This window comes from Saimiri boliviensis, chromosome 5 (genome assembly GCF_048565385.1).
Source record: "Saimiri boliviensis isolate mSaiBol1 chromosome 5, mSaiBol1.pri, whole genome shotgun sequence".
NCBI classification, from domain to species: domain Eukaryota; kingdom Metazoa; phylum Chordata; class Mammalia; order Primates; family Cebidae; genus Saimiri; species Saimiri boliviensis.
In genome coordinates, this window is record NC_133453.1 from 147105456 (window position 1) to 147133443 (window position 27988).

Consider the following 27988-nt stretch of genomic DNA (forward strand, 5'->3'; position numbering starts at 1 on the left):
TATTCAACAGCGGCCTATGAGTGAGAACATGCGGTGTTTGATTTTCTGTTCTTGTGTGAGTTTGCTGAGAATGATGATTTCCAAATTCATCCATGTCCCTACAGAGGACCCAACTGAATTTTTAAGGGCTCACAAGAATCCTCGGTTTAAAACAAACCTTAACAGTCATCTAACTGATGTCTGTGTCTCTGTGCCCCTGCCCCTCCCCAGTGTTCAGTATGCAAGCCCTGGCGTTCCTATTCATGTCTACAGCATGGACATGGGGAACTCGGGTGTCACCAGGGCAAGCTTGGATGCTGCCCAGGGGTCACTTCTAAGCAGCCTTCCATTGATTGCTGTTCTTGTGTTCCCTGACTGGGAACCAGCCTGGCCTGACCCAGCACGATAATGGACACGCACAAAGTGAAGCTCGATACTGAAGGCTCTCAGGGCCGGGTTCCGAGGGGAGTGCAAATGTGGGCGGGAGCAGAGAGCCACAGAAAGGGCTCTAGCAATGGGTTTTTCTCCTCTCGAGTCTCATGTTGCTGAATGCCTGTCCTGAAAATCTGAATCCACACAGTGTTTTCTCCAGGGTATTTGAACTCTGCAAATGATACATTTTCTGTATATTGAAAATGCAAAAGGCAGAAAAGTGAAAAAATGAAAAATTCTCTTTGACCCACAGTTTGTTGGTTTTGTTATTCTTTCTCCCAGGTGCCCTTGATTTTGATCGTTCAGAAACGTGAGGGAGTGAAGGAGGCTGATCTTTCTGTTCACCTCTTCATGTTCCTAGGAGGAAGCTGCTGGTTCCTCTGCAGCCAGTTTTCTCTGCAGATTAGTTTTTACCATTTTGAGAGGCCTGTCAGACATAATCTGATTTAATCTATGAGAAGAAATGACAGAAGCCATTTCAGTTTCTGAAGAAACATTTGAACTATCCAGAGACTTAACATCTGCTTTTAAAAAATCTGTCTTCTCTGGGGGGCATGGTGGCTCATGCCTGTAATCCCAGCACTTTGGGAGGCCGAGGCAGGGGGATCACGAGGTCAGTAAATCAAGACCATCCTGGCCAACATGGTGAAACCCTGTCTCTTTTAAAAAATACAAAAATTAGCTGGGCGTGGTGCTGTGCGCCTGCAGTGCCGGCTGCTAGGGAGGTTGAGGCAGGAGAATTGCTTGAATCCAAAGGCACAGGTTTGGACCGAGATTGCACCACTGCACTCCAGCCTGGCGACAGAGCAAGACTCTTCTTAAAAAAACAAAGAATAACAACAAAAAACCTCTGTCTTCTCTTTATTTTGCAACCGTGACCATTCTGGTATTTGATTTCCCGGCCTTCCTGGGTCATTCTCTAACTTTAACCTCCTAATTCTAATTACGGTACTAATAGCATTCACACCATAGATGATTAGATTTTAAACCATATTTTTTTTTCTCAAATGTTTACCTTTTTAATTTCTGAATTCATTATCACTTGATCTCTGACACATGGAAATGCCATGCTTCCTGTGCACAGACAAGCCAGCTAATGTCTTGCTTAGGGCTGTGACAGCGTGCCAAGGTGAGAGCAATGTTTCAATCATTACGTCTCCCCAAGAGAAGAGTGGGGGTGGAAAGAAGCCTGCTTTCCTCCTCTATCAAAATAAGGCACTGGAAGAATTTTGAAAAGACAAGTGTTTTCTGACATCAAATGTATGATGTCTTTTCCAGCACCAACAACTAATTTTCCAGCAGCAACAGGGGGGCCGCCGATTCGATTCATTTCTCACACTGTCTGCCTGGAGTTCACATCAGAACCAAAGGTTAAAGAGCTCAGCCTCACTTCAGATACCAGCTGCAAGTGGGGTACCCAGGCTACCCCTGTCTACCCAGGTGACTGAAAATTCGAGGGTTCCCATACCCTTCTCCCCCAGGTTCAGTAACTTTCTAAGATGGCTCACGGAGCTCTGGAAAATACTTTCCTTATTTAATAAAATTTTAAATAATATGCAAACTCGTTTATTTATAAATATAAATTAAAATATATTTATCAAAGAAATATTTAATATCTACTTATATAAAATACCCTGGAGAAAAGATTACATGGATTCAGATTTTCGGAACAGAAATTCAGCGTCATGAAACAACTTGGGAGGAGAAAAACCTGTGACTGATGTTTAGTGGTTTATTCTAAAAGATGCAGCTCAGGAGCCACCAAGTGGAAGGATGTTGAGGGCAGGGCATGGCGGCAGGAAGGGCACCCTCCTGGCACCTGGATGTGCCCACCAAGAGTGTTGATAACCCTGCCTCCAGCCCCTTTCTCCCCCTTCCCCAGAGCTGTGAGTGCAGAGGAAGGAAAGCTCCTTCCTGCAGTCACTCAGTGACCCGCCACCATGACAGCTGTCTGGGTGCCCAACCCTAAGTCACCTCTTCAGTGTAAACTCAGGCCTCAGGCACAGTCAGAAGGGGTTATTTATGGATCACAAAAGACACTTCCCTTACTCAGGAAATTCCAAGGGCTTTAGAAGCTCGGCGCCAGGAAAACCGAATCATTTTCTTATTATACCATAATGTATTTTCTTAAATAAAAGTTAGCTTTCCTTTTCCTCCCTCCCTTCCTCTCTCTCATCCCTTTCCCCTCCTCTGCCCTCCCTCAGAGCTTCCATGCTGCTAGCATTCACACATATTTTAGATTCCTGTGGGTTCCGAGCAGCGCCAGTGGGGCACAGGTACCTGAGCCATGGAAGAATTGGGATTCCTGTGGTGCCTTTTAGATCAATGGCTTCTTCCACCCTTGAATGTCCCCTCACAACCCTGCACACTCTTCTTTTGAAGATTTAATGAGAAGGAATCACACAGAAAGAGGGAGAGAAGGAAGAGCACACACTCCTCTAAATGTGATGGTCTAGGAGTCCAAGTTCATAGATGCTTCTTTTCAGATCCCCACTCTGGAAAACATGCCAGGTGCTGTCCACAAAGACTTTGCCTGATGCCTCTTCCTGAGGGACCTAGGAAGCAAGTGCTTTGAGAGAAAAACTTTTTCTAGAAGGTTGTTGTTTATAGGGTCTTATTCCGTATCAATTCTTAGGAAACCTTCATGGGAGCCTGAGGGGGTCACCCCCGGCTCAGGAGTGTGGACCTGGGCTCCAGAGCATGCGGCATGAAGTTCCTGCTCCACGTGGGCACTCACTTCCCCACCTTCAGTTGCAGCTATGTTATGACTGTTATTACAGCTCCCAAGTCCCACAGGATTTTATAAAATGGGGATCTCTCTCTCTCTTTCTTTAAGCCATCACTCATCACTTGCCTACTAGGGCCATTTGACTTTAATCTGCGGCTGCACACATGGTCTCATCTCATCCTATGAGGCAGGGTACATATAAGGAACCTGCAGTTCAGAGACAGTGATTTGCCTGAACAAGCTCTCACCACTAGTCTCTGCCAGAGCCTTGGTGCAAACCCAGGTCTGTCTGATTTGGACGCTTTCTGCAGCTTCCCCCGACCTTTTCTGCCACAGCTGTTGCTGGAAAAGGGTCCCAACCCAGACCCCAAGAGAGGGTTCTAGGATCTCACACCAGAAAGAATTCAGGGTAAGTCTGTAAAGTGAAAGCAAGTTTATTAAGAAGGTAGAGGAAAAAGAAGATGGCTACTCCACAGACAGAGCAGCCCCAAGGGCTGCTGGTTGCCCATTTTTATAGTTATTTCTTGATGATATGCTAAACAAGGGGTAGGTTATTCACGCCTCCCCTTTTTAGACCATATAGAGTAACATCCTGATGTTGCCATGGCATTTCTAGACTGTCATGGCACTGCTGGGAGTGTGGCCCTGAGGATGACCAGAGGTCACTCTTGTGGCCATCTCAGTTTTGGTGGGATTCGGCCAGCTGCTTTACTGCAACCTGTTTTATCAGCAAGGTCTTCGTGAGCTGCACCTTGTGCCGACCTCCTGTCTCATCCTGTGGCTTAGAATGCCTAACCATCTGGGAACACAGCCCAGTAGGAGGCTTCAGCCCTGTTTTACCCAGCTCCTATTTAAGATGGAGTGGCCCTGGTTCAAACGCCTCTGACACAATGGTCAGCCTGGTTTGGAGCAAGGGAAAATAGCAGATGGGCAGCAGCATCAGGGAGATTGAGCCAGAAACACCAGCTCTGGTAGAGCCCAAAGATCAGTTTGCTTAAAGTCAAATAACACAGTTAAGTCCTGACCCAGTGACTGACTAAAACCTCCTAGCTTTCTGAACCCCAGCTTCCTCTTGTAAATGGGAGCAGACATCACACTGACCCCCCTGGACTATGGTGAGTCTGGACATACACAGCACACTGGACTAGCATAAAGGCTGTGGTCTGGCTGGGAAGGGATGAGTTTGTGGTACACACAGTGGGGTATATGGGTGTGGAGAGGCAGCCTGCAGCTCTGGGTGTGTCTTGGAAGAGGTCTGGGTTTGACCAACCAAGCACTCCCAATTTCCATTCCCATTTCCTGTCTCCCCTCCATCTCCGACCATTATTCAGCAGGCAGAGGAGAGGGGAGAAGTGCCTTGGATTATCATGCCCACTTTCCAGGGCAGTTACAGAACCTTGTGGCCCTGACTCATGTGGTAATAATGGTGAAGGTGACCAGCTCTGTGATAATTAGTGACCAGACCAGAGAAGCATCCCAGGGTGAGAGGCAAGACTGTGGCACAGGAAGCACAGGTGTTGGCTGTGGAAGGGCCTCGTGCCCAGGGCAAGGGAGAGAAATGAAGGGAAGCACAGGGCACAGGTGCCAAGTTGGAGCGAGCTGCAGGAAGCGTGGCTTGGTTGGCACCCAGGCATTCCTGGAAGACAACTAGGACAGGACCCACCCTTTCTGAGTAGGCCCCCTGCCCCCTCCCCAACTACGTCCATCTCATTAGAGACCCCAGCAGGCACCTGTCAATTCTGAATGCCCTGGAGGATACTATGGCACATCACCCATGAACACATCCTCATTCCTGGAGGTCCCTGGCTGCAAAATGATGTCACTCACCTGGATAGTTCCTCTCCTCTGATGTCAGATTAGATCCTTCTAGACCTGGGACTATCTCTGTGGATGCTGCCTGCCCTCCTCAGAGGATGGTTGGTCTGGGACATGTCTTTCGAGTCCCTTGTTGGCAGTATCAATAGCTCTAGGCCCACAGCCCCTCATCTGCAGTTCCCAAATCTCAGCAGCTCTGACGTTTTTTCCCCCTTTTGATGTTTTTGTGACTTTGCGTCACTCTTTTGGTCTAAAGTCAAATTGAAATCTGTGTGCAGTTGAGGCATTTATTTGTCTCACTGGAAATAGGCATGTTTTGCTGCAGAAATTACCACGTTTGATTCTGAGGAGCCACTCTGGTCCCAGGTTGGGGTTGTGCATCACATACTTTTCTGAATCTTGGAAAGTGTGAACTCCAGAGCATGGGCGGTAGCAGGGGGACAGAATACAGGATAATGGTGCAATTATAGGAGCTTCTGAATTCAAACTTGTCAGCCCTGAGCCTCCCGTGGAGTGTTGCTGGTTATGTGGCAGCTGCAGGTAGGATCCTACCAGAGCATCCTCTGCGGAGCCTGTGGGCTCTAGGAAGGGCTGTTTAGCACGTGGTCCTGGGAGGGAGGACCCCAGACATCGCTTTTCCCCTGGCAAAAGTCACTCGATAACCTTAATTAAGGCCTGGCCCTGAGCTTGTGTGAGTGCTTCCTGAGTCCTCACCTGCCTCCTTTCATCCCGACTCGGTGTTTCACCATGAGGGCTCAGGGTTTGCACTGTCAGATTTCAGAAGCACTATCCCTGTGACAAAATAAGAATTCAAATCTGAAAACATTCCGTTCGAAGGTCTGAGAGGTTCCTGTGCATCTGCACGGTATTGTTTTATGGAAATAAATACTCTACATTCCTCCAGCCGGGTTCTTATTCCAATGGAAGTAAGTGGATTTCTTTTTTCAGAGTATTCTCACAGTGAAAACTTTGAAAGCAAACAGTTATTCATTTGGCTAGAAGTACCCCATCCACTGCAGGAGGAGGCTCGGGGACATGCAGAGAGTTGGAATTCACTTTATTGCTGCCATCTGAATGTGTTCATGGTGACAGCAGGGCCTTAAATGTGATTTTTATGCTCTTCACAGTCATTTTGGAAGGGATTATTGAATTCCCATTTTCATGATATTTTATAAATAGCAATTTGGTTATAAAAAAGTATCTGGAATTCTCTTTGACTTTGCCCTTACCTAATAATCGCGTATAAGAAATATAAGTAGGCAAGGAAGTGAAGTGCTGCTAATGTCATTGTGTGTGTCAGTCTTGGACAGATCACTATCTACAGTGGAATGTGTCAGAATACCCAGGAGTGAAGACTGTGCGTTTCCCAGATGGCCAGATTTGGAAGCCAGACATTCTGCTCTATAACAGGTAAGCCTATTGAGCAAAGGAAGACATGATTTTATACTTGCATGCATGTAGCTATCAAGTATATTTGAATGTTTCACAGAAATGCTGGATGTGTTGTCTACGATTTGGGACCACTGCTCCCTACATGGCTTTCCGAATGGCCAGGCCTTTGAGAAGCAGCTCTGGCTGCCTCTGCCAGCATTCCCTGGTTTGGCACGCACACATGCACACACTGGCTAGTGTGCTGCCTAAGATGTCCACGAACTTGTGTGTTCTGGGGGCCTAGCATTGTTCCTGTGTGTATCAGCACATGTAGTATTCTTGCCTCAGGCAGTGCCTTTGTTCTCTGAATGGCAGTAGTTATGACCAGCAGTGGAAAGTGCTGGCCTATGGGGTGCACTGCCGGAGCCCACAGTTTGGGCCTACATCCTCATCTGATGTCTTCCGCCTTGGGCATTAAGAGAGTTCTGTGGCAGAGATGCTGCAGGTGAGCATGAGGACCGTCATCTCTAGCTGCATTCAGAAACTTCCCCTGCAGGGTGTATACCTGTATTCTAATAGTCTTTCTCCTGAGGTCAGGAAATAAGGGACACATTGGTAAACAAAGGCAGTCTGACTTGCAGACCAGATGCCTAAAAGGCAATTGTCTATGCAGGGTAAGTTTCTAGAAGCAGTAAAATTTTTTGTTAAACTGCATAGTCAAATAAGGGACCCCAGAACATTTCTTATTAATAAGGTCTCAGATCTCATAAACAGCATCAGAAAAAGAAAGTTACTTCCTAATGATGACTGCTATCTTTCATCCCAGCTGAATGAAGCAGGAAGCCCAGGCTTTCCTGATGCAGGGAACGGTGTGACCAAATTGCCCTTGATGGTCACTCAGTGATCCCGCTGGACAAGCAATGTGTTGTCCTACATGGCTACTTCCAGAAGGCTGGGTGATGGCATTTCTTGTATTGACTTTTCATTCTGTCTCTGTCTTTGCTGCTGGGGGCCACATTTCACTTGAATCATTGGGGCTGTCTCTGAAAGAGTATCCTCTTCTGATTTGCTGCCACTTTTTTGCTTCTTAAATTAGTTTGGACAACTGAGCTTTGAAAAACGTCTAAAATGGGAGTAAGTGGTCCCTTGTTGAGTGGATCAAACACATGCCTTTCCATGCCTGGACTTGGGGTCTTCTATTTCTTGGGGGCTGTATTAGTTTGCCAAGGCTGCTGGAACAAAGTGCTGTAGCCTCGGAGGCTTAAACAACAGAAGTTGCCCTGTCACAATTCTGGAGGCCTGAAGTCTGAATCGAGGTGTTGGCAGGGCTGGCTTCTTCAGATCCTCTCTCCTTGGCTGGCAGGTGGCTGCCATCTCACTGAGTTCACACAACTTTCTCTTGTCCTCGTCTGTGCCCTAATCTCCTCTTCCCATAAGCACGCCAGTCAAATTAGAGTAGGACCCCACGCTCATGACCCCCTTTTACTTTAATTACCGTTTCAAAGGTTCTATCTTCAAATAGAGTCACACTCTGAGGCACCAGGTGTTAGGATTTCAACCTGTGAGTGTGAGGAGGATGCGACTCAGTGCATAATGAGGCCATTGCGTCTGACTTCCGAGGGCAAAGGGTCAGGGTTGAGGAAGTCTGAGTGTTAATTTTAGCTGTAATATTTACAGTCTGTATAACCTTTGAGCCTCAGATTTCTCCTTTGAAAAATAGGGGAAGCAGCAGCTTCAGAGAGTTTGGAGGATCACTCTGTGGATGTGTGGAGCACACTTAGGTTGGTACTCGGAAAAGAGCACACATTCTATAAAGGCAGTTGTGTGTTGACAGGCAGAATGATGAGGATTTCTGCTTTTAGAACTAGATGGTAATTTAACAATTTAGGAAAAAAAATAATGTTTTTCATTTCCCAATTCAGATTTTTTTTTAAGTTTGAAATCAAGAATAAAGTTTATAACATTCAGCCTGGGCAATGTGGTGAGACCCCATCTCTAACAATAGCAACAACAAATTAGCTGGGCATGGTGACCTGCACCTGCAGTGCCAGCTACTCAGGAGGCTGAGGCAGAAGGGTCCCTTGAGCCCAGCAGTGAGCTTTGATTGCATCATTGCATGCCATCCTAGGTGACAAAATGAGATGCTATCTCCATATATATAAAGCCCCACCATATTATATGTATAATATGGTGGTGGAATCTTATTAATAAGGCTATATGAGGCAGTTTATATGGCTTATATGTAGGGTCTTTAACTCCAAAATGTACAATGTTTGATGATTCCACATGCTCTGGCTAATGAGGAATTTCCAAGTTGTAGTTGAATTTCAAGGATCAGAGATATCGCGGTCTCTGCCTGATGAATGTTACCAGGGTCCAGGTCCTTAGAAACAGTCCCTGCCCCACATGCCTGACGCAGCTGCTGGTGCAGAACCCTGTCACTCACACATCTCTTGAGCTCTGCTCAAGGATTCTGCTCTTTCCTCTTTCCCACGTGGCCATAGACCATGTCTGCCGGGCTTCGTCATGGAGGATGTAGAGGCTGCTTCATTTTCTGCTTTTGTTTTCCTGAGACATAGAATATGGGACTTTTTTGAAGTAACTGCTAAATATATGGCCTGCAGGTCCACATGAACCCAACGTGGGATGAGTAGATTTCAGAGAATAGTTAAGCCACTTGTAGACACATATCTATTGCTGCAGAACAAACCACTCAGAACTGAGTGACTTAAAGCAGACAGCTCATATTATTCCTCATGATGCCATGGGCTGTCCAGCCCACGTGGTTGGTTGTCTATTTCATGTGGCATTGGGCACAGCCATGGGCTGGGGCTCCACTGGGCTAGCGTGCTGAAGAGCACACTTCCACAGCGGGGCAGGACTGGGCTGAGCTGGTGGGGATCTGATCCTGGTGCCAAGCTCAGACCCACCCTTTCTGGGCCTTTTCCGCAAGGCTCAGTGTCCCCCAGCTTGGTGGCCAGGAGTGCTCTGACAGGAAGGAAATAGAGGCTGCTGGAACTTCTAAGGACTGAGTGTGGGAGTCCTGCAACAGCCCTTCACCACGTTCTGTTGGTCAGAGTAGGCAGGGCCCAGCCTGTACGTGAGGAAGGGGAAATGGGCACCCGTATCTAGGGCAAGAAGGCATGGAGGGAGGCCACAGGGTGCTCTGGGGACACGAGTGATCACAGCTAAGGAAGGAAAGTGATGAAACTGCAAGGGTCAAAGTAAAGGCTCAGGGAACAGAGAGATCAGAGGAGGTGTGCATCGTGAAGGGGAATCACACTCCGCCGTATGCCCACTGAAAGGGGCAATGTGGGAGGAGAAGCAAGCATGAGGAGAGAGCTTCCAAACAAGTCAGATCTTGTTATCCCTGTCTCCCTTGCTGGCTGGCTTCCCCTTGCCATCTGGACTCATTGTGCAGCCCCCAGGTATCTGCCAAGCAGCCCACCCCTGCCCTTAGCCTCGTCCACTCTCCAGCTTTACTGCTTGTACTTCAGCTCATTGATGCACTGATGCTTCCAGGTGGAGCGTTTATATGAGCTTCTTGCAGGGTGAAGAATGCCCACCCCTCAACTCCCAGTCTACCAGGGAAACCTCCCTGACACCCTCACCCCTGCCAAGTCTAGAACACATTTCTCTGTCACATACAGAAGGATTCCTTTCCACGATGGCACTTAGGGTCTGCTACCTCTTAGCACCTAGCTAAGGAGCAACTGATACATGTTTGTGCAAAGACAAGATGGACAGAGGAAGGGAGGGCAGGAATTAGGAGGAGGAGTGAAGAGGACAGACCAGTGTGATACAGTGCTGCTAAGAACAGCCAGAGAAGAAAGAAATCATGTAGGCAACCTAGAAAGCATCCAACTGAGACTGAGTCCAAAAATTAACACAGGAAATAGCAAAAATAGGCTTAACTAGTAATATCCTGACCCTCCGATATTCTTTCATTGGGGATTTTGAGAAATACTGAGTTTAATGCTTTCTGCCAGCTTCCAGGCACAGAAAATAATGTGTTCTGCTCAGTAGACTCATCTGTGATTTTGTTGTTGTCTGAATGGAGTAGAGGGGCTTTTCCTAAAGGAGGGGGTTAAATGCATCGTTCTGTATAAACCCCCGTTTTGAAAGGAGTGTTGATGTAGCTCAGACGAAGCCTCCCAAACGTGTCTGTCCTAATTCTCGCTCTATTCTAGTTTGACATTGGAGTCCCCACGTGAGTCACTATTGCTTTTTGGGATATAACGCATTTTCTGTGCTTTGAAGCGGCTGGGTCACTGCAAAACCGCTATCTCTGCATCATTTCTGGAATGGGCTGCTATATTTCCTTGATAGATGGGGAGCAAGTTGTGCCGCTGCCAGCCAGCTGGCCAGGTTGCTCTGAGGAGAGGATGGGCAGGAATAAAAGCGTCTCTGTCTGGTGCTGAGCCCAGTGATTTCTTTGTTGCTTTATTCTGCTTTACTTTAAGCCTGCAGCACAAGGAGTTTTCTGAACACCATCTTGCCCAAAATGGGTAGCAATTATGGATGGCTTGCCATGATTTTCCCCTTTGGATGGAATTAAAGGCCTTGCTGGGATCAGCAGCTGGCTTGCAGAAGGGCAGTCTGAATCCCGGCAGTTCTGCGGATGCCCCTGCACTGTGCGGAGACAGGCAACTGCCTCAGCCTCTCTGGGCTTCTCTGTTTCTGAGCTGCTTGGTCAGAAAATTCTATTGCAATATTGGAAATCTTTTTCGATGAAGATATTTAAAGATGTTTTTGTTGGCTCTGAGAGTTTAGAACAGCATGGGGTGTCAGCCATCCTTTTTCACTGACTGTGCAAAGCTGCATTTGTCATCTGCAGGCTTGTGTCTTTCTTTCACTCATTTCCCTGACCCTGTGGGTGATAGCAGAGCCTAGGGAGGACACACTTGAGAGCAGTGTGGCCCAGCCTGTAAGGCCTCGTAATCATGCTCATCACTGAGTTGCCAGGTGTCATAGGTTCCCCCAGGAGTCAACCCAGGACAAGGATTCCTGAGCAAGTAGCTTATTTGGGAAGGGATCCTGGGAAGCAGGATCGGGGATGGGGAGTGAGGCAGGACGGGGAGGCAAGCCGTTGGAGTGAGCATTGAAAGCAAATCATGCTACGGGCAACCAGAGCCCATTCCAACTGGGGAGCTCTGGGAGACTGTGTATAGCACATCTCAGACTTGTTCTCAGGAAACTGGGATGCTTATCTGCCAGCTGCCTTCCATCACAGGCTGAGAGCTGCTTCCAGGGGTGTCAGCTCCCTGGCATCTCTGGCTGGCCTGCCCCATGTGTAGATCAAGTGCAGAGCTGCAGATGCTTGCTGTAGGCAGCTGTCTTGGGCACGGGAGGATGATTGTCGACATGGTCTGCTACAGCACAGATGAGCCATACACTCCAGTTCTAGTTGCTTTCATCCTGGTGTGACTGTACATCCAATCTCAGCTTCTGGTGGGGAGCATAGCAACAATGTGGGTGGAAGAGAGAGAGTCCTAGGTCTTGAGATGGGGTGAGGGTGTTCCCAGCCAGAGCAGTGGAGGCAGGCAGGTGGCAATTTTCACTGGACTAAAGAAGAGCCCAGGCCTGCATCCCAGCAAGTGGTGCCTGCTCTGTGTGGGCTGCAATGTGTCTGTTATGGTACCAAGGCAGTGCCCACAGGGAATGGCATCTTAGGGAGTGAATCTGTGAGATGTAGTGTTGTCACGCCAATAGCTCCTGAGATTGTGGTATCCCTCGGCCTAACCGAGATTGGCCTGCTGATGCTCAGAGTGTCTTCACACAGTCATGGCCAGGCTCCTGAAGGGCCCAGGGGCATCACTGGAAGGTGATATGGTTGCTATAGTTCGCATATTTGCCCTCTATAAATACTTAAATATCTATCCTCTCCAAAATTTGTGTTAAAATTTAACCCCCCAATATGACAGTATTGAGAGGTGGGGCCTTTGAGGGGCCACTGGGTCATGAGGGCTCTGCCCTCATGAATGTTTTCATCTATTCATGGATTAATGGATCAATAGGTTGTCATGGGAATGGGACTGGTAGCTTTATAAGAAGAGGACGAGAGGCCTGAGCCAGCACCTGCAGCCCCGTCCCCGTGCAATGCCCGGCACCACCTTGGGACTGCAGAGAGTCCCCACCAGCAAGAAGCCCTCAACAGATATAGCTCCTTGACCTTGGACCCCTGGCCTCCATACTGTAAGAAATGAATTCTTTTCTTTATAAATTACTCAGTTTCAGGCATTTGGTTATAAGCAACAGCAAACAAACTAAGACAGTCATAGTTCAGAGGACTTTTGAGGATGTGCTGTTACAGCTTCTGTATTATCAAATATTTGAACTCAAGCTGGAGGGAAGCTGTTTCTAACTCATGTGTGGTGGGAAGAGGGGGAGCGAGTAGCAGCCTGTTTTCAAGAAGCAAGCGGAGCCAGCCAGCCTGTGTTTGCATCTTCAAAGTCATCCTCCGAACCGTCCATCTCCCCCTCCCCTGTCTCATCATGGTCGCCGTGGATGTTTGTTTTTAATTTGTTCATTCATTCGCTCAACCAATATTTAGTGAAGGCTCCCACGGCACAGTCACACACTGCTCTGGGAACACAGGATGCAGCAGTGATCCAGCCAGACCCTAACCCACCAGAGAAACAGACATGTGGAAGAGAGGAGGGGGCATGGGCCAGAGTGTGGGTGCTCCCAGAAAAATGAAGCAGGACAGGGAATAGTGAGGGCCGAGCCAGAGGTCAGGGAGAGACGAGACTGACTAGAGGGCCACGAAGTAACAGGCCCTGCAATATCAAGTGGAGGGTGTTTCTGACAGAAAGAACAGCCAGTTCGGGGGCCCTGTTGAGAAGGCTTGTGCAAGACTGTGAAATGCAAAAGAACAGTGAAGGAGGAAGAAAGACAGCTGGGTTCCCGTGGAATGCTATGCATGGTCACAGGTGCCTTCCTGGTCATCCGAGTCTGTAGCAGACTTTGCCTGTCATGGTCTTCCAACTAGTTTTCAACTCTCACTTCTAGAAAACGGATGGCAAAACGAATGATTCTAGTCTACAGAGAAGCAACTGGGTTCTGTCTGGTGGACCAGCTCCCCTGCTGACAGATTTGGGTCAGTGTGCCCAGTCGTCTTTGTCTGTGTCTGCTTTTAGGATGCTCTGCAGAATTGGTCTGAACATTTTCCTGGTTCCTTCATTAATGACTTAAGTAGTCTTTGACACATGGTCATTTTATATTTGTGCAAGTGTCGTGATTTTATCTTTTTAAAAATTCATCAGTTGCCCTGAGGCAGGAACACGCCGTCCAGGTCTGTCCTAGGAACAAGTACAGCTGCCGTGGCTGGAGAGAACTGCTGGGTGGGGAAGGCCAGTGGTCAGGGAGAGGGTCAGAGACATGGTGGGGAAGCTGGGGACCAAGTCATGGAGGTCTTGGCTTTGACCGTGAGTGAGACAGGAGAGACGGGAGAGGCCCTGATACCTTTGATAGAATTTTTGTTTCAGTTCCTTTATGCTTTGAAAATTTCAAAAAATATTTATTTATATTCTCCTCTTGACTTGTTAGCAATTGATTCCCAGGAGGTGATTTGGTCCGGAAGTTATTCTCAGTTCTTTTCTGCTTGTACACTCCTCCCAGCCCATGGCGGTGGGCACGTTTTGCTTTTGTTCTTTCTTCTGGCATCTCAGCAAGAGGAAGGGAGGAAGGGCAAGTGCCTGTGTGTCCTTACTCAGCCCCTGGTGGCCAAGCAGTTTGCCTCGGGCTAACTTGGAGCCCGCCTGTCTGCACCAGAGTGAGGGGACGGCTGCTGGTTGACTGTTAATGCTGCCTGCCTCATCGGTTCTTTCTGAAGGTCCATCCACTGCGTTCAGCTTACTTGCCCTCAGCTCCTGGTCTTCAGCACCCTGGAGCTAAGCCCCCTTTACCGGACACTCGCCCAGTGCCAGCGAATGGTAGCCAGGACATCGTGGCTTGATGCCTTCTTGCTGGACTTTATGAAGTCGGTTTGAGAGTCAACAGTTCTCACAGCAGGAAACTGGTGCTCAGAGAGGTTCAGCCCGTTGCCCGAGGTCGCCCAGCTGCGTCTGCCTGACTCCAGAGTCTGACTCATTACTGGCCAGTCTCTTGTCACATAGGCTCAGGCTCTTGTGCTTTATTTTCTAAAGTTAAAAGGCAGAGAGATCCCCTTTCCCTCCTGCTGAGCTGGCTCCACTTTCGCACCTGCTCTGGGCTGCTCTGCCAGTCAGCCTTCCAATTCCTAAAAAGACTGAGTTTGTTTTTTCTGAAGCTGTTGTGAGGTTTTCATAGTGTCGCTTCTTGACTGGTTTCACTCGGCGTCTGACATTTACCTTTCCTTTGACCAAATTCCCTGCCAGCCGGTATGGGCCACAGAGGAGTCCCACAGCAGAGTGTGGAATGACAGAACCCAACTGCTGTGCAAGAGTTTGAGCAGAATTTCAAGCAGAGGACAGGTGCTGTGGTGAACGGAGTTTTGTGGGGATGGCAGTGCATTGAGGTGGTCAGGACGAGGCTGTCTTCCAACATGTGGCAAAGGGCCAGTCCATGGAGTAGCTCCCCAACCCCTTGCACCCTAAGGGCCCTGAAACTAATCATGCCCCAAAGCACGGCTTTTGGAGATGAGCTTATAGATCTTTGTGGCGTGGAACGCAGAGCCAACAGGGTTGTAAGGGCTGTGTGATAAATACGTCAGACAGGAACTCGATTTGGGTGGTTCAGTCTTTATCATGAGCTGCCTGAGGGAGCAGGGCGGGCAGCTAGGTAAAGGCCAGGGTCAGCCGCCACCCCGTCCCTTCCCGAGCCTGTTGTGGGGTTTCTGCATATGTCCACTGCCCACCAGCGATGTGATCTTCAGCTGTCTGCACAGGAGGAGACTTACAAAGTTGTGTGTGAGGCACCAGAAGGCAGCTGAGCCTCTCCAGCATGCTAGGACCTCAGGGGTGCAGGGTGTGGGGGCCTAAGCAGGATGTGCCCCATTGCTTGTATCAAAACCTGGAGTAACTGAGGGTTCCTTATGGGCCAGGGCCACAGGGTTGGTGGAACTGATGCTATCAGCGGGGTGGTATTATTTGGTCACCTGCTCTGTGTAAGATACTGTGCTTCTAGGAAGACTCACATTCACTGCCCTTGAGGCATGTGTCATCAGTAGCAAATCATTTTACCCTGGGTGGTCTCATCTGATGTAATTATGTGTCCTTCAGTGAAGTCATCTAAAATTACTCTGTCTGCTTCACAATTGAGGAAATGGTTCATGAGATTAAAGGGCTTGTTGATGCAGTTCTGAGGCCTTGACTCCAAATCCTCGTGCTTTTCCCAATCTTTGACAGGCTCTTTGTGGTTGTAGGACAAGGGCAGAAAGTGCATCTTGCAGAGCAGATGATGTATGACAGGCACATAACATCTTAGAAAGATCTGGAAGGGAGAGAGCCTCCTCCAGTGGGAGGGCATGGGCAGCTGTCCACAGCTAGGTGGCCATACGTGCTGGTCTGTCTGGGACAGCCCCGGATTGTGCCTGAGGTCCTGGCACTGCTGTTAATGGTGCCCTTTTGGACTTTTAAGATGGGGCACTTCATGGGAAGACATGTAAGGTAGGTCATGGCACAGGCCCTTAGCAGGGATGGGGAGAGACCACCTTGGAAGGGACCAAATAAGGCAGGACCCTCAATACGTGTGCTGGGAACGAAAGGGAGAGGGAAAAGAACAGGATAGTTGAGTCAGAGACTGGCTGTAACCTAAGGAATTGTGACCAGGCCAGCCAGACTTCTCCCCCTGGAAATCTGTCCCTGACTCCCGGTCACAGTGGCTTACTCTGGGCTGCTGCATACCTTGGAGGACCCTTTGTAAATATCACACGATGCTGCAGATGTCAGTTTGCTACCCCTGTTCCTCCTGACTGTCCAGTGAGCTACCGGGAGCAACCACGTTCTATTCACATTTTTTAAATCCCCCCAAGTTAGTGTGATGAGTAGCACATGGCAAGCAGCACATTGCAGTGGGTGAAGGACTAGTGGGGCTGCTATCCTTTTCCAGGAGGGAGTTGCCCTTGGAACTCAGGATCTCTGGATCCAGAGAGCCATCTTCCCGAACCCTTAGATAAAAACTAAGTAAGTACTGATTGTGTGGGTCAGGATACAGGGTATGGGTCCTAGCCCGAGAAGCAAATTAGTGTAGAAATTATCCTTTCTCCTTCACTACCCATGCCAATCTATCTTGAAGGATTATCCATTTGAAATTACTCTGGTGATCTTTTCACATTATTTGTCATCTTTTTTAAATGTAAATTTTACATCCTTACGTAGTCACATTTTCCTGTTTTTTTCTTTATGGATCCTTCATGGTGTTGGGGGTCCCAGACAAGGAGACTATCAATTTATTCTATTATAGTTTCTTCTGATAAGTTTTGGTAAACAAAATAGTTTGGTTTTTATTGTGTATGTTTTCCTTCCCTAAAATATTTGTGCATGCTATGAGGTAAGGGTTTAACTTTACTTTCTTTAAGGGATAGAAAATAATTCTAACAGCATTTATTGAGCAATACATCTTTCTCCCCACGGAATTGAAGTGGGATGGTTATATTCATCTATGCATGTGCCAATACCATATTGAGAGCTGAGTGGGGTGAATAAAAAGAGACATATGTCTTGAATATCTTGCTGCAATTTTAAAACACTCATGATGAAAGCAGAACCCTTATAAGCTCTCAAAGCAAAGAATCACAGTAGCAAGAAACAGCAGCCTCATATAGGACTACTTTCAAATATTGAAGGGCAATTATTTTTAAAATAAAATATTTTACTGAACTTTCTGAGCAAAAATTAAAGCAGTTTAAGTGTGTAAAGACTTAAGTCTGAAAGAATTACTTAAGAGTTGTAATTCTTCTCCAGCAAAATGAGAAGAAACCAAGGAAGAGGCCCAACTAGGATATAGTCAGCACTCGTGAGTGATGAAATCACTAAAAGTCGTAGTTCAGTCTAATTATTCGATGTGGTTGTTAAATATAAACAATGACTTAGAGGTTTCTGTTGGCAGGAGACTAAGAAGTAGAAGAAGTAACAACAGAAGTTTGGTTTCAGCCTTCTTTGGTTCATGCATGATAAAGATAACCCTCATTAAATGCAAAAAAATGAAAAAAAAGTACAAATAAATATATATGTTAAATATTTGAATAGCTATCAGAGTAACAGAAATAATATCATAACTTCCAAACCACTAGACATAAAATTAGGGACCAAAGCCTGAGGTCGATACTTCTAATGCAAGAAGAGAAAACTGAGAAACAGTGTAAGTATGGGGACACTCATGGACCCCCAGAATGGGTATGAACGTCATTTTAAACTGAAGACATTTGAGCTTAAACAGATAGAGAAAGCAGATTTTTCAGAGCTGACTTCTCTGAGTACGGGCAAAAGCTTCCGGGAGTGAGGCTGCCATGCACCTTCTTCCTAGAGGACTTTTGACTGGCTGGAGAGAAGATGGAAATGAGCAGTTGCACCTGCGTAAGCAAAACATTCTCACAGACTTTCTTGTCTCCCATTTGCTCCCCTTGAAACCTATTTGTTCCTTAAGCCCCTGTCTGTGGCAAACTGTTATAGCAGCCAGAACTGACTAAGGCAACAGCCGTCGCTGCTTTCAGCTGCCTGGTGGATGCCCTAGCCAGAGCCCTATGACAGCAAGTGAAAAAGAAAGAAGAGACAATATTCTTATTACTTCCGGTTATTATTCACCTAAAGGCAGACTCAGCTGACAAACTTCGAACTAATAAGAGATTTAAGAAAGAAGACAATAGCTGAGCTAGGTGTCAGTGAAGAACAGTGAAGTGAAATAGAAAGAAAAGACCTCCTTTACACTCATGATGATAACCATAAAATACTAAAAAATAAACCTGATACAAATGCACCAAACCACTGTGAGGAAAACTACAAATTTGCAAAAGCACCTGAAAGAGTGAAAGAGCCAAGAAGCAGCGCTTGGGGTCTGCCAGCTCTCCTTCCCCTGCAGCTGGGCCACATGTTGGTAGCCTGGAGCAGCAGCAGGGTTGCTGCCTGGAGTCCCGGGGTCAGGGACTTAGAACTGCTCTGCCCGGGCTGCCTGGGACACTGTGGAGGGGCCCCACTGCAGTCTTCCTTGGGCCAAGAGGGGAAAATCGGGAAGAACTTTAACGACTCTTGGGCTGCTCAGGGAGTTCTTGGATGATGCTTTGGGCTGCATGTGGGGGCTCTAGATCCTGCCCGCCTGGTTTGCTCCTCTGATTCAATTTCCAATGTCTGCTCTGGCTAAGAAGCAGCCGAGTGCTTGTTAACAATGGAAAGTACATCTCTACCTCCTCAGGGTCTGATACAGCAGGTGTGGAGTACAGCTCAGGAATCCATCATACGTAGTCCTCCTGGGTCACTTGTGAAAGACTCTGTCCTGCTGGGCATGAATACCAGCTTGCATTTCTTTAATTAGGTGGAAACTAGGAGGTATTTGGTGGCTGGAAATCATGAATTTCAGCCCATATGCTTACTTTGATTACATGCTTGTCTCCCTCCTGCTATCCAGAGAAAACCAACTGAATGATGAATGGCGCTCTCACCATTGGTGGCTGATGGCAAAAAAATGATCCAGAACTTGATTTTGACAATACGAATGTTTCTCCCTGATACCTACTTTGTGCTTCTCTTTTTCCCAGGGATGCATTAATGCTAGAGAACTTCAGTGAATCATTACAGAATTCCTTATGCATGTTGTAGTTAATAGGGAAAATATGTTGTGTCTGTAACATAGCTCCTTTGATGTTCTTAGTAAGCAAAATATAGTATGGATTCCACTTTATTGACTTCCAGATGATGCCTCTAAAGGTTAGGACCATGAGCTAATTAAATGTTTTGTCCCTACCAGTGAATTCATGGCTTCATAAAGACCTGTGGTAGGTAGCATCTGAGTTTGCATTTTGCATTTATTTCTGACTTTTAAGCCTACATTGATACAATCTCTTTATCTTGGCTTTGTTGAACTCTACCTCATTTATTAGGAAAGCTGACTTCAGGTTGAGGGCAAGGCAAAGAAGCCTTCGTGTTTCAAAAGAACAAGATTGATAGCTACCACACAGTCAAATTGCTTAATCTCTGTTCCTCTTTCCCTAAACTGCTAAATTTCATTTTATATATCTTCTTTCATTCCATCTAATAAATACATTCTATGGGGTTATACTGATTGCATTTTTTCACTCATATTTTCCATGGGTTTTTTCTAATCATCATTTTAATCGTGACATAATAATTCATAGAGATGATACTTTCTAGTTCACCATTGTTGGATTTAGTACATTTCTAACTTTTAAAAGTTTTATTTTGAAATATTAATAATTATAGGTCACAAGACATGGAAAAAAATTAAGGGGAGGTACATTTTCCTATTCCTCCTAATATTCCCCTTCAGTAACTCTTTAACTCTAGTACAGTATCAAAACCAAGAAATTAATATTGGTATATGCCACAGAGTTTATTCAGATTTCACCAGTTATACATACATGCATTTTTGTGTGTATATATAATTCTAAGCAATTTTGTCACATGTATTGATTCATGTAACCACTGCCACATTAAGATAAAAACTGTTCCACGACTTCAAAGATCTCTTGCACTAACTCTTTACAGCCACATCCATCCCTCTTGTCCCTAACTCCTGGCAAACACTAATCTATCTCTGTAATTGTGGCATTTCAAGAATATTATATATGTGGACTAATATAGTTTGCAGCCTTCTGAGATCAGCTGAATAGTGGTCCATGGTATGGGTGTACCACAATTTGTGTAACCATTAATCCATTAAGAGAGATTTGAAATGTTTTCAGGTTTTGGCTATTGCAATTACAGCTTCTATGAACATCCATGTACATATCTGTTTGTCCTTTTTTTTTGAAGACTTTTCCATTTGTCTGGTATAAATTACATAAGCATGCAATTGTTAGTTTGTATAATAAGCAGATGTTTTGTTTTATAAGAAACTGTCATACTCTTGTCGAGAGTGGCTGTTCCCACCAGAAGTGATCGAGTTACTTCACATCGTCCCCAGGATTTGGTGTTATCACTATTTTTTAAATTTTAGCCATTCTAGTAGGTGTGTAGTTATAACTCATTGTGTTTTTAATTTACATTCTTCTAGTGGCTAATGATGTTGCACATCTTACCATGTGTTGGTTCGTCACCTGTATATCCTCTTCATTGAAATATATGATCATGTCTTTTTTGTCCGTTTTCTAGTTAGATCATGTGTGGTTTTGTTTTATTTTTAGTCTTTAGGTTTAAGAGTTCTTTATTCTAGATGACTTTTGTCAGATATGTGTTTTGAAAATACAGTTTGTCTTTCTGTAGTTTATCTCTTCATCTCCTTAACAGGGTCTTGCACAGAGTAAACATGTTCTTTTAAAAAATTATAATAAAGTCATGTATCAAATTTTACTTTGCTGGATTGTGTTTTTGATGTTAAGTCTTAGAAGTCATAGTCTAGAGTCCTGAAGATTGTCTCCTATGTTTTGTTCTAAAAGTTACTTATTTTTAAGTCTTACATTTAAGTCTGTTATTTATTTTAAGTTAATGTCAATTTTGGTATGATAGCTGAGATTCACATCTAAGTTTATCCTTTTGCCTATGGATTTTCAATTGTTCCAGCTCCACTCATTGAGAAGACTATATTCCTCCTCTGAAATGCTTTGAAAAAATCAGTTGGGCATATTTTTGTGGGTCTACTATTGGGTTCTCAGTTCTATTTTCTTGATCTGAACATCTCTCCCTCTACTCTTCTGGTTTTGCTGTAATAAGGCTTAACATCGAGTGAAGTGCTTCTTCCCATTTCATTGTTCTTTTCCAAATTTTGTTTAGCTATTTTAGTTTCTTTGTTTATATAAATTTTAGACTGACTTTGTGTATCCATATGTACACAACTCTTGATGGTTTTTTAATGGGAATTTTGTTAAACCTATAGGTTATTGTAGGGACAGTTAACATCTTTACTATTAATATGTTGAATCTTCCAATCCATGATCATGGTATGTCCCTCTTATTTAAATCTATGATTTTTCCGTCAGTATTTTGTAGCTTTCAGCATGTAAGATTTATGCACATTTTGTTAAATTTGTATTTGTTACATTTTTGACCAGTTGTAAATGATACTGCGTTTTCAGTATCCACATGTTTATTGTTAGTATAACAAATAATTATTTTATGTTGATCTTGTAGTTCTGACCTTGCTGAACTTACTCATTAAGTCTAGAAGGTTTTTTTAATTTTTTTGTTTTTGTTTTGAGATTCCTTTAGATTTTCCACATAGACCCTCATGTCATGTTAAACAAAAAAAATAGGAACATTAATTTTTTTTCTTTCTGATTTCTAGGCCTCTTATTTTCTTTACTTTCCTGGCTAGGATTTCTAGAATTAGAATGTTAAAAGTGAACATCTTTATCTTGTTTCTGATCTTCTGGGGACAGCATCCAGTTTTTCACTATTACATATGATTCTAGCTCTAGGTTTTTTGTCGAATCTCTTTTGTCAGGATGCGGAAGTTTCCCTCCATTCCAGTTTTCTAAGACTTTTTATTATGGATAAGTGTTGAGTATTATTACTTGCTTTTTCTGCATAAAGTGATATAATCATGTGATTGTTCTTCCTTAGCTTCTTAATATGGTAGATTACATTAATCGGTTTTCAGTTATTGAACTAGCTTTACATTCATGGAACAAACTCTACTTGGTCGTGTGTGTAATTCCTTAAATATACTGCTAAGCTATATTGCCAGTATTTTATTGAGTTGTTTATGTATACTTATGAGAAAATGTGGTCTGTAGTTTTTGTTTTTGTATTTTGTAAGTTTTTTCTACTGACTTTGACTACCTTTGGTTATGAGATTAATAAAGGTCTCTTAAAATGAATTGATATGTGTTTTATCCTTTTGTATTTACTGGGAGACAGTTATAGAATTGGCATTAATTCTTCCTTAAATGTTTGGTAAAATTCCCCAGCGAAGCTATCAGGATCTGGAGATATATTTTTTAAAAATATTTAAAATTATGGACTCAATGTGTTTAATTGTTTTAGAGATCTTCAGCTTATCTATAGCCTATTGGTTGAGTTTTGGTAGTTTGTGCTTTTCAAGGAATTGGTGCATTTCATGTAAGTTGCAAAATGTAGGTGTTAAGTGCTGTGTAAAGAGTTGTTCATAGCTTTCCTCATCATTCTTTTGATATCTACAATGTCTGTGTAGTGATACATGGGATACATTCCTGGTATCGGTTTGTCAATTTTATTGATATTTTCAAAGAGGCAGATTTTCATTTCATTGGTTTCTTCTTCTTTTTTTCTTTTCTCTGTGTCAGTGACTTTATACTTTTATATTTATTATTTGCTTCCTTCTACCTGTGGAGCTTGTCTTCTCTTTTCTAGTTTCCTACCGAGTGAGCATAGATAAAGACTTGAAACTTTTTCTCTTTTTTCATAAAAGCAGTACTATAAATTTATTCTCAGCACTACCAGCATGTCATACATATTGATACATTGTATTTTTATTCAGTTCAGTGTACTTTTTTTCTTTTCCTTGAGATTTTCTCTTTGACTCATGGATTATTTAGCAGTTTGGCATTCAGTTTCCAAGTGTTTGGAGATTTTCTTGTCATCTTAATGCTATTTATGTCTAGTTTGATTCCATTGTGGGCAAATATCACACTTTGTGTGGCTTCACTTCTTTTAAATATATTGAGGTTTTTCTTAGGCTCAGGATATGATCTATCTTGGTGTGTGTTCCATGAGTACTTGAAAATAGTGTATTTTTGCTGTTGTTGGTAGACAGTTTTCTAAATGCCAATTAAATCCTGTTGTTTGATGATGTAAGTTCTTTTATATCCTTGCTGATTTTCTGTCTAGTTGTCCTGTCATGAATTATTGAGAGAGGAGTGTTGAAGTCTCCAAATACAGTTGTAAACTTGTCTATATCTTTTGAAAACTTCCATCCGTTTTTGGTTCACGTATTTTGAAGCTTTCTTGTTTGAGAAAGCATTTATGATTGCTGCATCTTCTTGGTAGACTGGGCTTTTATCATTATGTAAATTTACATCTGTCTTTCATAATTTTCTTTCCTCTAAGAGCTGCTTTATCTGATAATAACATAATTACTCTTGTGGGTTTTTTTGAGTAATGTTTGCAGGTTATTTATAGTGTTTTTGAGTACGTCTCTGTGTACCTATTTTATGATTGCTCTAGATATTACATTTTATGTATGTAAGTTACTACTGACTACTGGTATAAACATCTTACTGGTTCAAATAAAGTAGATAAATTTTCTTTTCCTTCTTTTATTATTTTTTCTCTCTTTCAAGAACTTTCTTTAGCCATACTTCTTGGGTGATTCTGCTGGTCACTAGTTCTCTTCGTTTTTCTTCATCTGAAAATGTCTTGATATTTCTTCATTATTCCTGAAAGATATTTTAACTGGATTTAGAATTTTGAGTTTACCGATAATTTATTTCAGCATTTGAAAACTGTCATGCCACCTCCTGCTGGTCTCTGTGGTTACTGTTGAAAATTCTTTTGTCATTTAAATTTGTTGTTGTTCTTTAGTTTTAGTTTTGTTTTATCCCCCTGGCAGATCATTTTTCTCCAGATGCTTTCAAGACTTTCTCCTTGTGTTTAATTTTCAGATGTTTGATTATGATGATTCTTCACATGATTTTATCTGGTTTGGGTTTTACTCAGCTTCTTGAATCTGTAGATTTACATCTTTTGTTAAATTTGGAAAATTTTTAATAATTATTTCTTCAAATATTTTTTATTTTCATTTTCTTTCTCTTTTTCCGAGACTCTCATGACACAAATATCAGATTTTGTTATGGCTTCACAGCCCTAGAGCTGCTGTTGATTTGTGTGTGTGTGTGTGTGTGTGTGTGTGTGTGTGTGTGTGTGTCTATTTTACCATTGTTCAGATTTAATAATTTCTGTTCTGTCTTCAAGTCAGGTTCTTTCCTTTGCTATCTCCACTCTACTGTTGAGCCCAGCCCACATGTTTGTAATCCCAGTTATTACATTTTCAGTTTTAAATTTTCATTTAGTTTTTCTTTACATCTTCTTTTTATCTGTTGAGACTTTCTACTTTTTCACTGGTTTAAAGCATGTCCTTAATTGCCTGCCAAAGCATTATTATGATTGAGGTTTTAAAATCCAGAGAATGCGAACTTTCTGAATTATCTGTTTTGGCATCTGCTAATTTTCTCTTCTCATTAAAATTGAATTATTTTCTTGATTTTGGTATTACATTTTTAAAATTATACCCTGGACATTTTGGGTATTATTGTTTGAGACCCGAAGTCTTATTTCAGTCTTCCTTTTCACTAGGCCTCCTCTGACGTTGCTCTCAGAGGAGGAGGACACCACCCCTGCTCTCGAGTGGTCCAGACTTCCCACTCAGGCTCTGTTGATACCATGGAGGGATGGGAACCTTGGTACTGCTAGGACAGGAGGGGAAGTCCAGGCTCCTTATGTGTTCTCCACTGATAAAGCAGGTAGTGACTGGGTCAAGATGAAGTCCCTGCTTGGCCGTCTCTAACATCACCTCATGCAGGTATAGGGAGGAGCATCTCCCTTTGCCTGGGGACATTAATCTAGACTCCTCACTGGGCCTTCGTTGTTGAGGCTGCTGGTGGAGTCTGGCTTTTTCCTTTGGTATGTTTCTGGGGCGGGATTCTTGGCTAGACACAGTCCAGCTGTCAGGCTGCTTCTCTCCTGATCTTTGGTTGAGAGAGGGCAAGCTTTTCTCAAGACTTCTTTGGTCACACCTGTTGGGTTTTTGTTTTTGTTGTTGTTGTTTTGTTTTGTTTTGTTTTGTTTTTTTGTGCATTCTCCTCCAGAATCCAGTTTGGAATAGGTAAGATAAATAGTAAACCTAGAGACCTCAGCACCATGACATTCTGCCTGTTGCAAAGGTGCTATCCCTTCTGCCTTCTCTGCACTGCTCACAGCCTTCTTATGTTTATTCATGGATTATATTCAGACTTCTTAGTCATATTTAGCGAGAGTAATAATGATTACTCAGCGCAGGCTGCCATAAAATACAATAGACTGGGAGGCTTTAAATAAAACAGAAATTTATTTTCACACAATTCTGGAAGCTGAGAAGTTCAAGTTCAAGGTGCCAGATTTGGTTCCCTGATGAGAACTCGGTCTGGCTTATGACTTTCTTCTCATTGTGTCCTCACATGGCAAAGAGAAAGAGAGAGGAAGAGGCAAAGAGAGGCAAACGTGCTGGCCTCCCTCTTCGCACAAGGCCACCAGTCCCTTCAGAATAGGGCCCTAACCCTGTGACCTGATTTAACCCTGGGCGGCTCCTGCTTGTCATTTTTAGCCATATTACCTCCTTATCATTTATCTTTTATTTATGCTGTCATAGCAAGTGGTATCTTTCCGAAAGCCTATGCTTCGTTTAAATTATTTAGAGTTTATATTTATTCAGGTTAAGGTTGGTCAATTTCTTCACTCAAGCTAAAGGAAAAGCTCTTTTTAAAAAAAATCAGCCTGGCGATTGTTGAGTCAGTTCCTCATGAACCCCAAGTGTGGACTTTGGGCCTCGATTGTGTAGGCCGCTCTGAAGGCTGCCTGCTTGCCCAGTCAGCATTGTCACTGGGGAACGAGCTGGCAGGGTGCAATGTTATTCCTTCCCCTTTGTGTCTCAATGTGACCCTTTCCTTATTGGGATGAATTTCCACCCATAGTGAATAGTCTTGTGTGCATAGTAATCCAGTGTCAGAACATCTTCTCCTTCTACTGCTGGAGATAATTAGCCCTGTTTTTCCTTTTGTTTCTTAGATCTGGAGCCAGAAGGGTATAACAGGTCACATAGTTTAGAAATGGAAATACCTTTTTTTTTTTTTTTTTTTTTTTTTAGTTTCATGAGCTCCTTCACATCCATTTAACTCGGCTATATAAAACTGTTAGAAGGAATACCCAGGCTACGAGCTACGAGCAGGCAGGAGGGTAGAGCCTGAGGATCCCTGCTCTTTCCCACAGGAGGCCCTGGGGAGTTCAGTCAACCATCCTGGGTCATAAAAGTCATTAGCCAAGAAGGTGGGAGTAAAACTCATGCTTCCTCCTGCTTGTCCTGTATGAGGTGGGTTGGAACTGAGAAGGCCAGGGCCTCCAAAATGCTGCACTCTCCTGAGAAGTTCGAATTTGAAAAAAAAAAAAACTACCATCCCACACAAGAAGATGAAAAAGAAGTGTGACTGTTTTAGGCAGGGCTCAAAGTCTTTCCTGGGAATTCACAACAGATGAGGGAAGGGGTGCCTTCTGATGCATCTGAGGTGGTATTTGCTATGTCCAGCAGAACTCAGGAAGTTCCAGCACCACAAGTAGTGGCATGAAAAGTGTTTTGATCTGTGAGGTTCTGGGCACCTGGCAGAAGGGAGTGCAGGGCATCTGGAGAGAAGTTTCCCTTTGGCCAGGCCCACAGGATCCCCATAGACACAGCAGCAACACAGGTTGGGGATTCATTCCAGTCTGTCCAGTCAGCAAGCTTTATGTACCTTGAACGTGCTCTGCGGGTGGTGATTGGGTTTGAGCCACGGGTTTTCTGCAGCCTGATGAATCATCCATGCTCTGATAAGTGTCCAGGTGTGAGGCCAGGTGTGCAGGCCATGCTGTGAGGGTAGCCAGGGCTCTGCCCCTTTCTTTCTCACATTCTACTCCCTCCACATCCATCCTGTCCCACACCTGTGACTACATATATATATTTTCTTTTCTTTTCTTTTCTTTTTTCCTGAGACTGAGTCTGGCTCTGTCTCACAGGCTGGAGTGCAGTGGCACTATCTCAGCTCACTGCAAACTCTGCCTCCCAGGTTCTAACAATTCTTGTGCCTCAGCCTCTGAGTAGCTGGGATTACAGGTGCCCACCACCATGCCTGACAAATTTTTGTATTTTTAGTAGAAACGGGTTTTCACCACGTTGGCCAGGCTAGTCTAAAACTCCTGACCTCAAGTGATCTGCCTGCCTCAGCCTCCCAAAGTGTTGGGATTCAGACATGAGCCACCACACTCGGCCTGCATCTGTATCAGTTAAGCTCTTGTGCCATGTAGCCATCTTTAAATTTTTAAAGAAAATATTACAGATGAAGACTCCATGAGGAATGAAACACTATAAGAAATAATATGGAAACTCAAGTTTTAAAAATTTGCTAAAGATGAACTTCAAATTAAAACACATACAGAAAGAGCTCACTTTGAGCAAGCATTCACAAACAGCAAAAGGCAGATTTGGATTCTTAAGCACTTAAGACAATAGAAACTAACAAATGATTTGAAAATGATTAAACACAAGTAAGAATTAAAAACACAAAAAAGAGAAAAACACCCTTTAAAAAGCAGCTTTGAAAAGTATCAAGTAAAATTAAGAGAGATGAGAAATAATGAAGACATCAAAATTAAAGACAGTTGAGGCACAGGATGTCAGATGAGACGCAGTTGAAGGAGCAGAGGCCATTTCCTGCATGAATCATAGAAGGGTAAATAGATGGAAAATAGGGAAGAATGATTTACGGTTGTTGCAATAATACCTAACATTCTGTAGGGCTTCTGTGTGTCAGGTCCTGTTTCAGCTGCTTTACATACATGAACAACTGTCTGAGGAAAGCACTGTGATTATTTTCAG

The 27988-nt window shown here is 44.0% G+C and overlaps 1 protein-coding gene across 1 annotated transcript in view; it reads left to right on the top strand.

The window, feature by feature from the left end:
* The window catches only part of CHRNA7 (cholinergic receptor nicotinic alpha 7 subunit), a 124252-nt gene that overhangs the window by 64239 nt on the left and 32025 nt on the right, over window positions 1-27988 (top strand). Inside the window, exon 4 of the mRNA XM_003940558.4 lies at window positions 6255-6364. Within this exon, the coding sequence (XP_003940607.1) occupies window positions 6255-6364 (110 nt within the window). The remainder of the gene's footprint in view (window positions 1-6254; window positions 6365-27988) is intronic.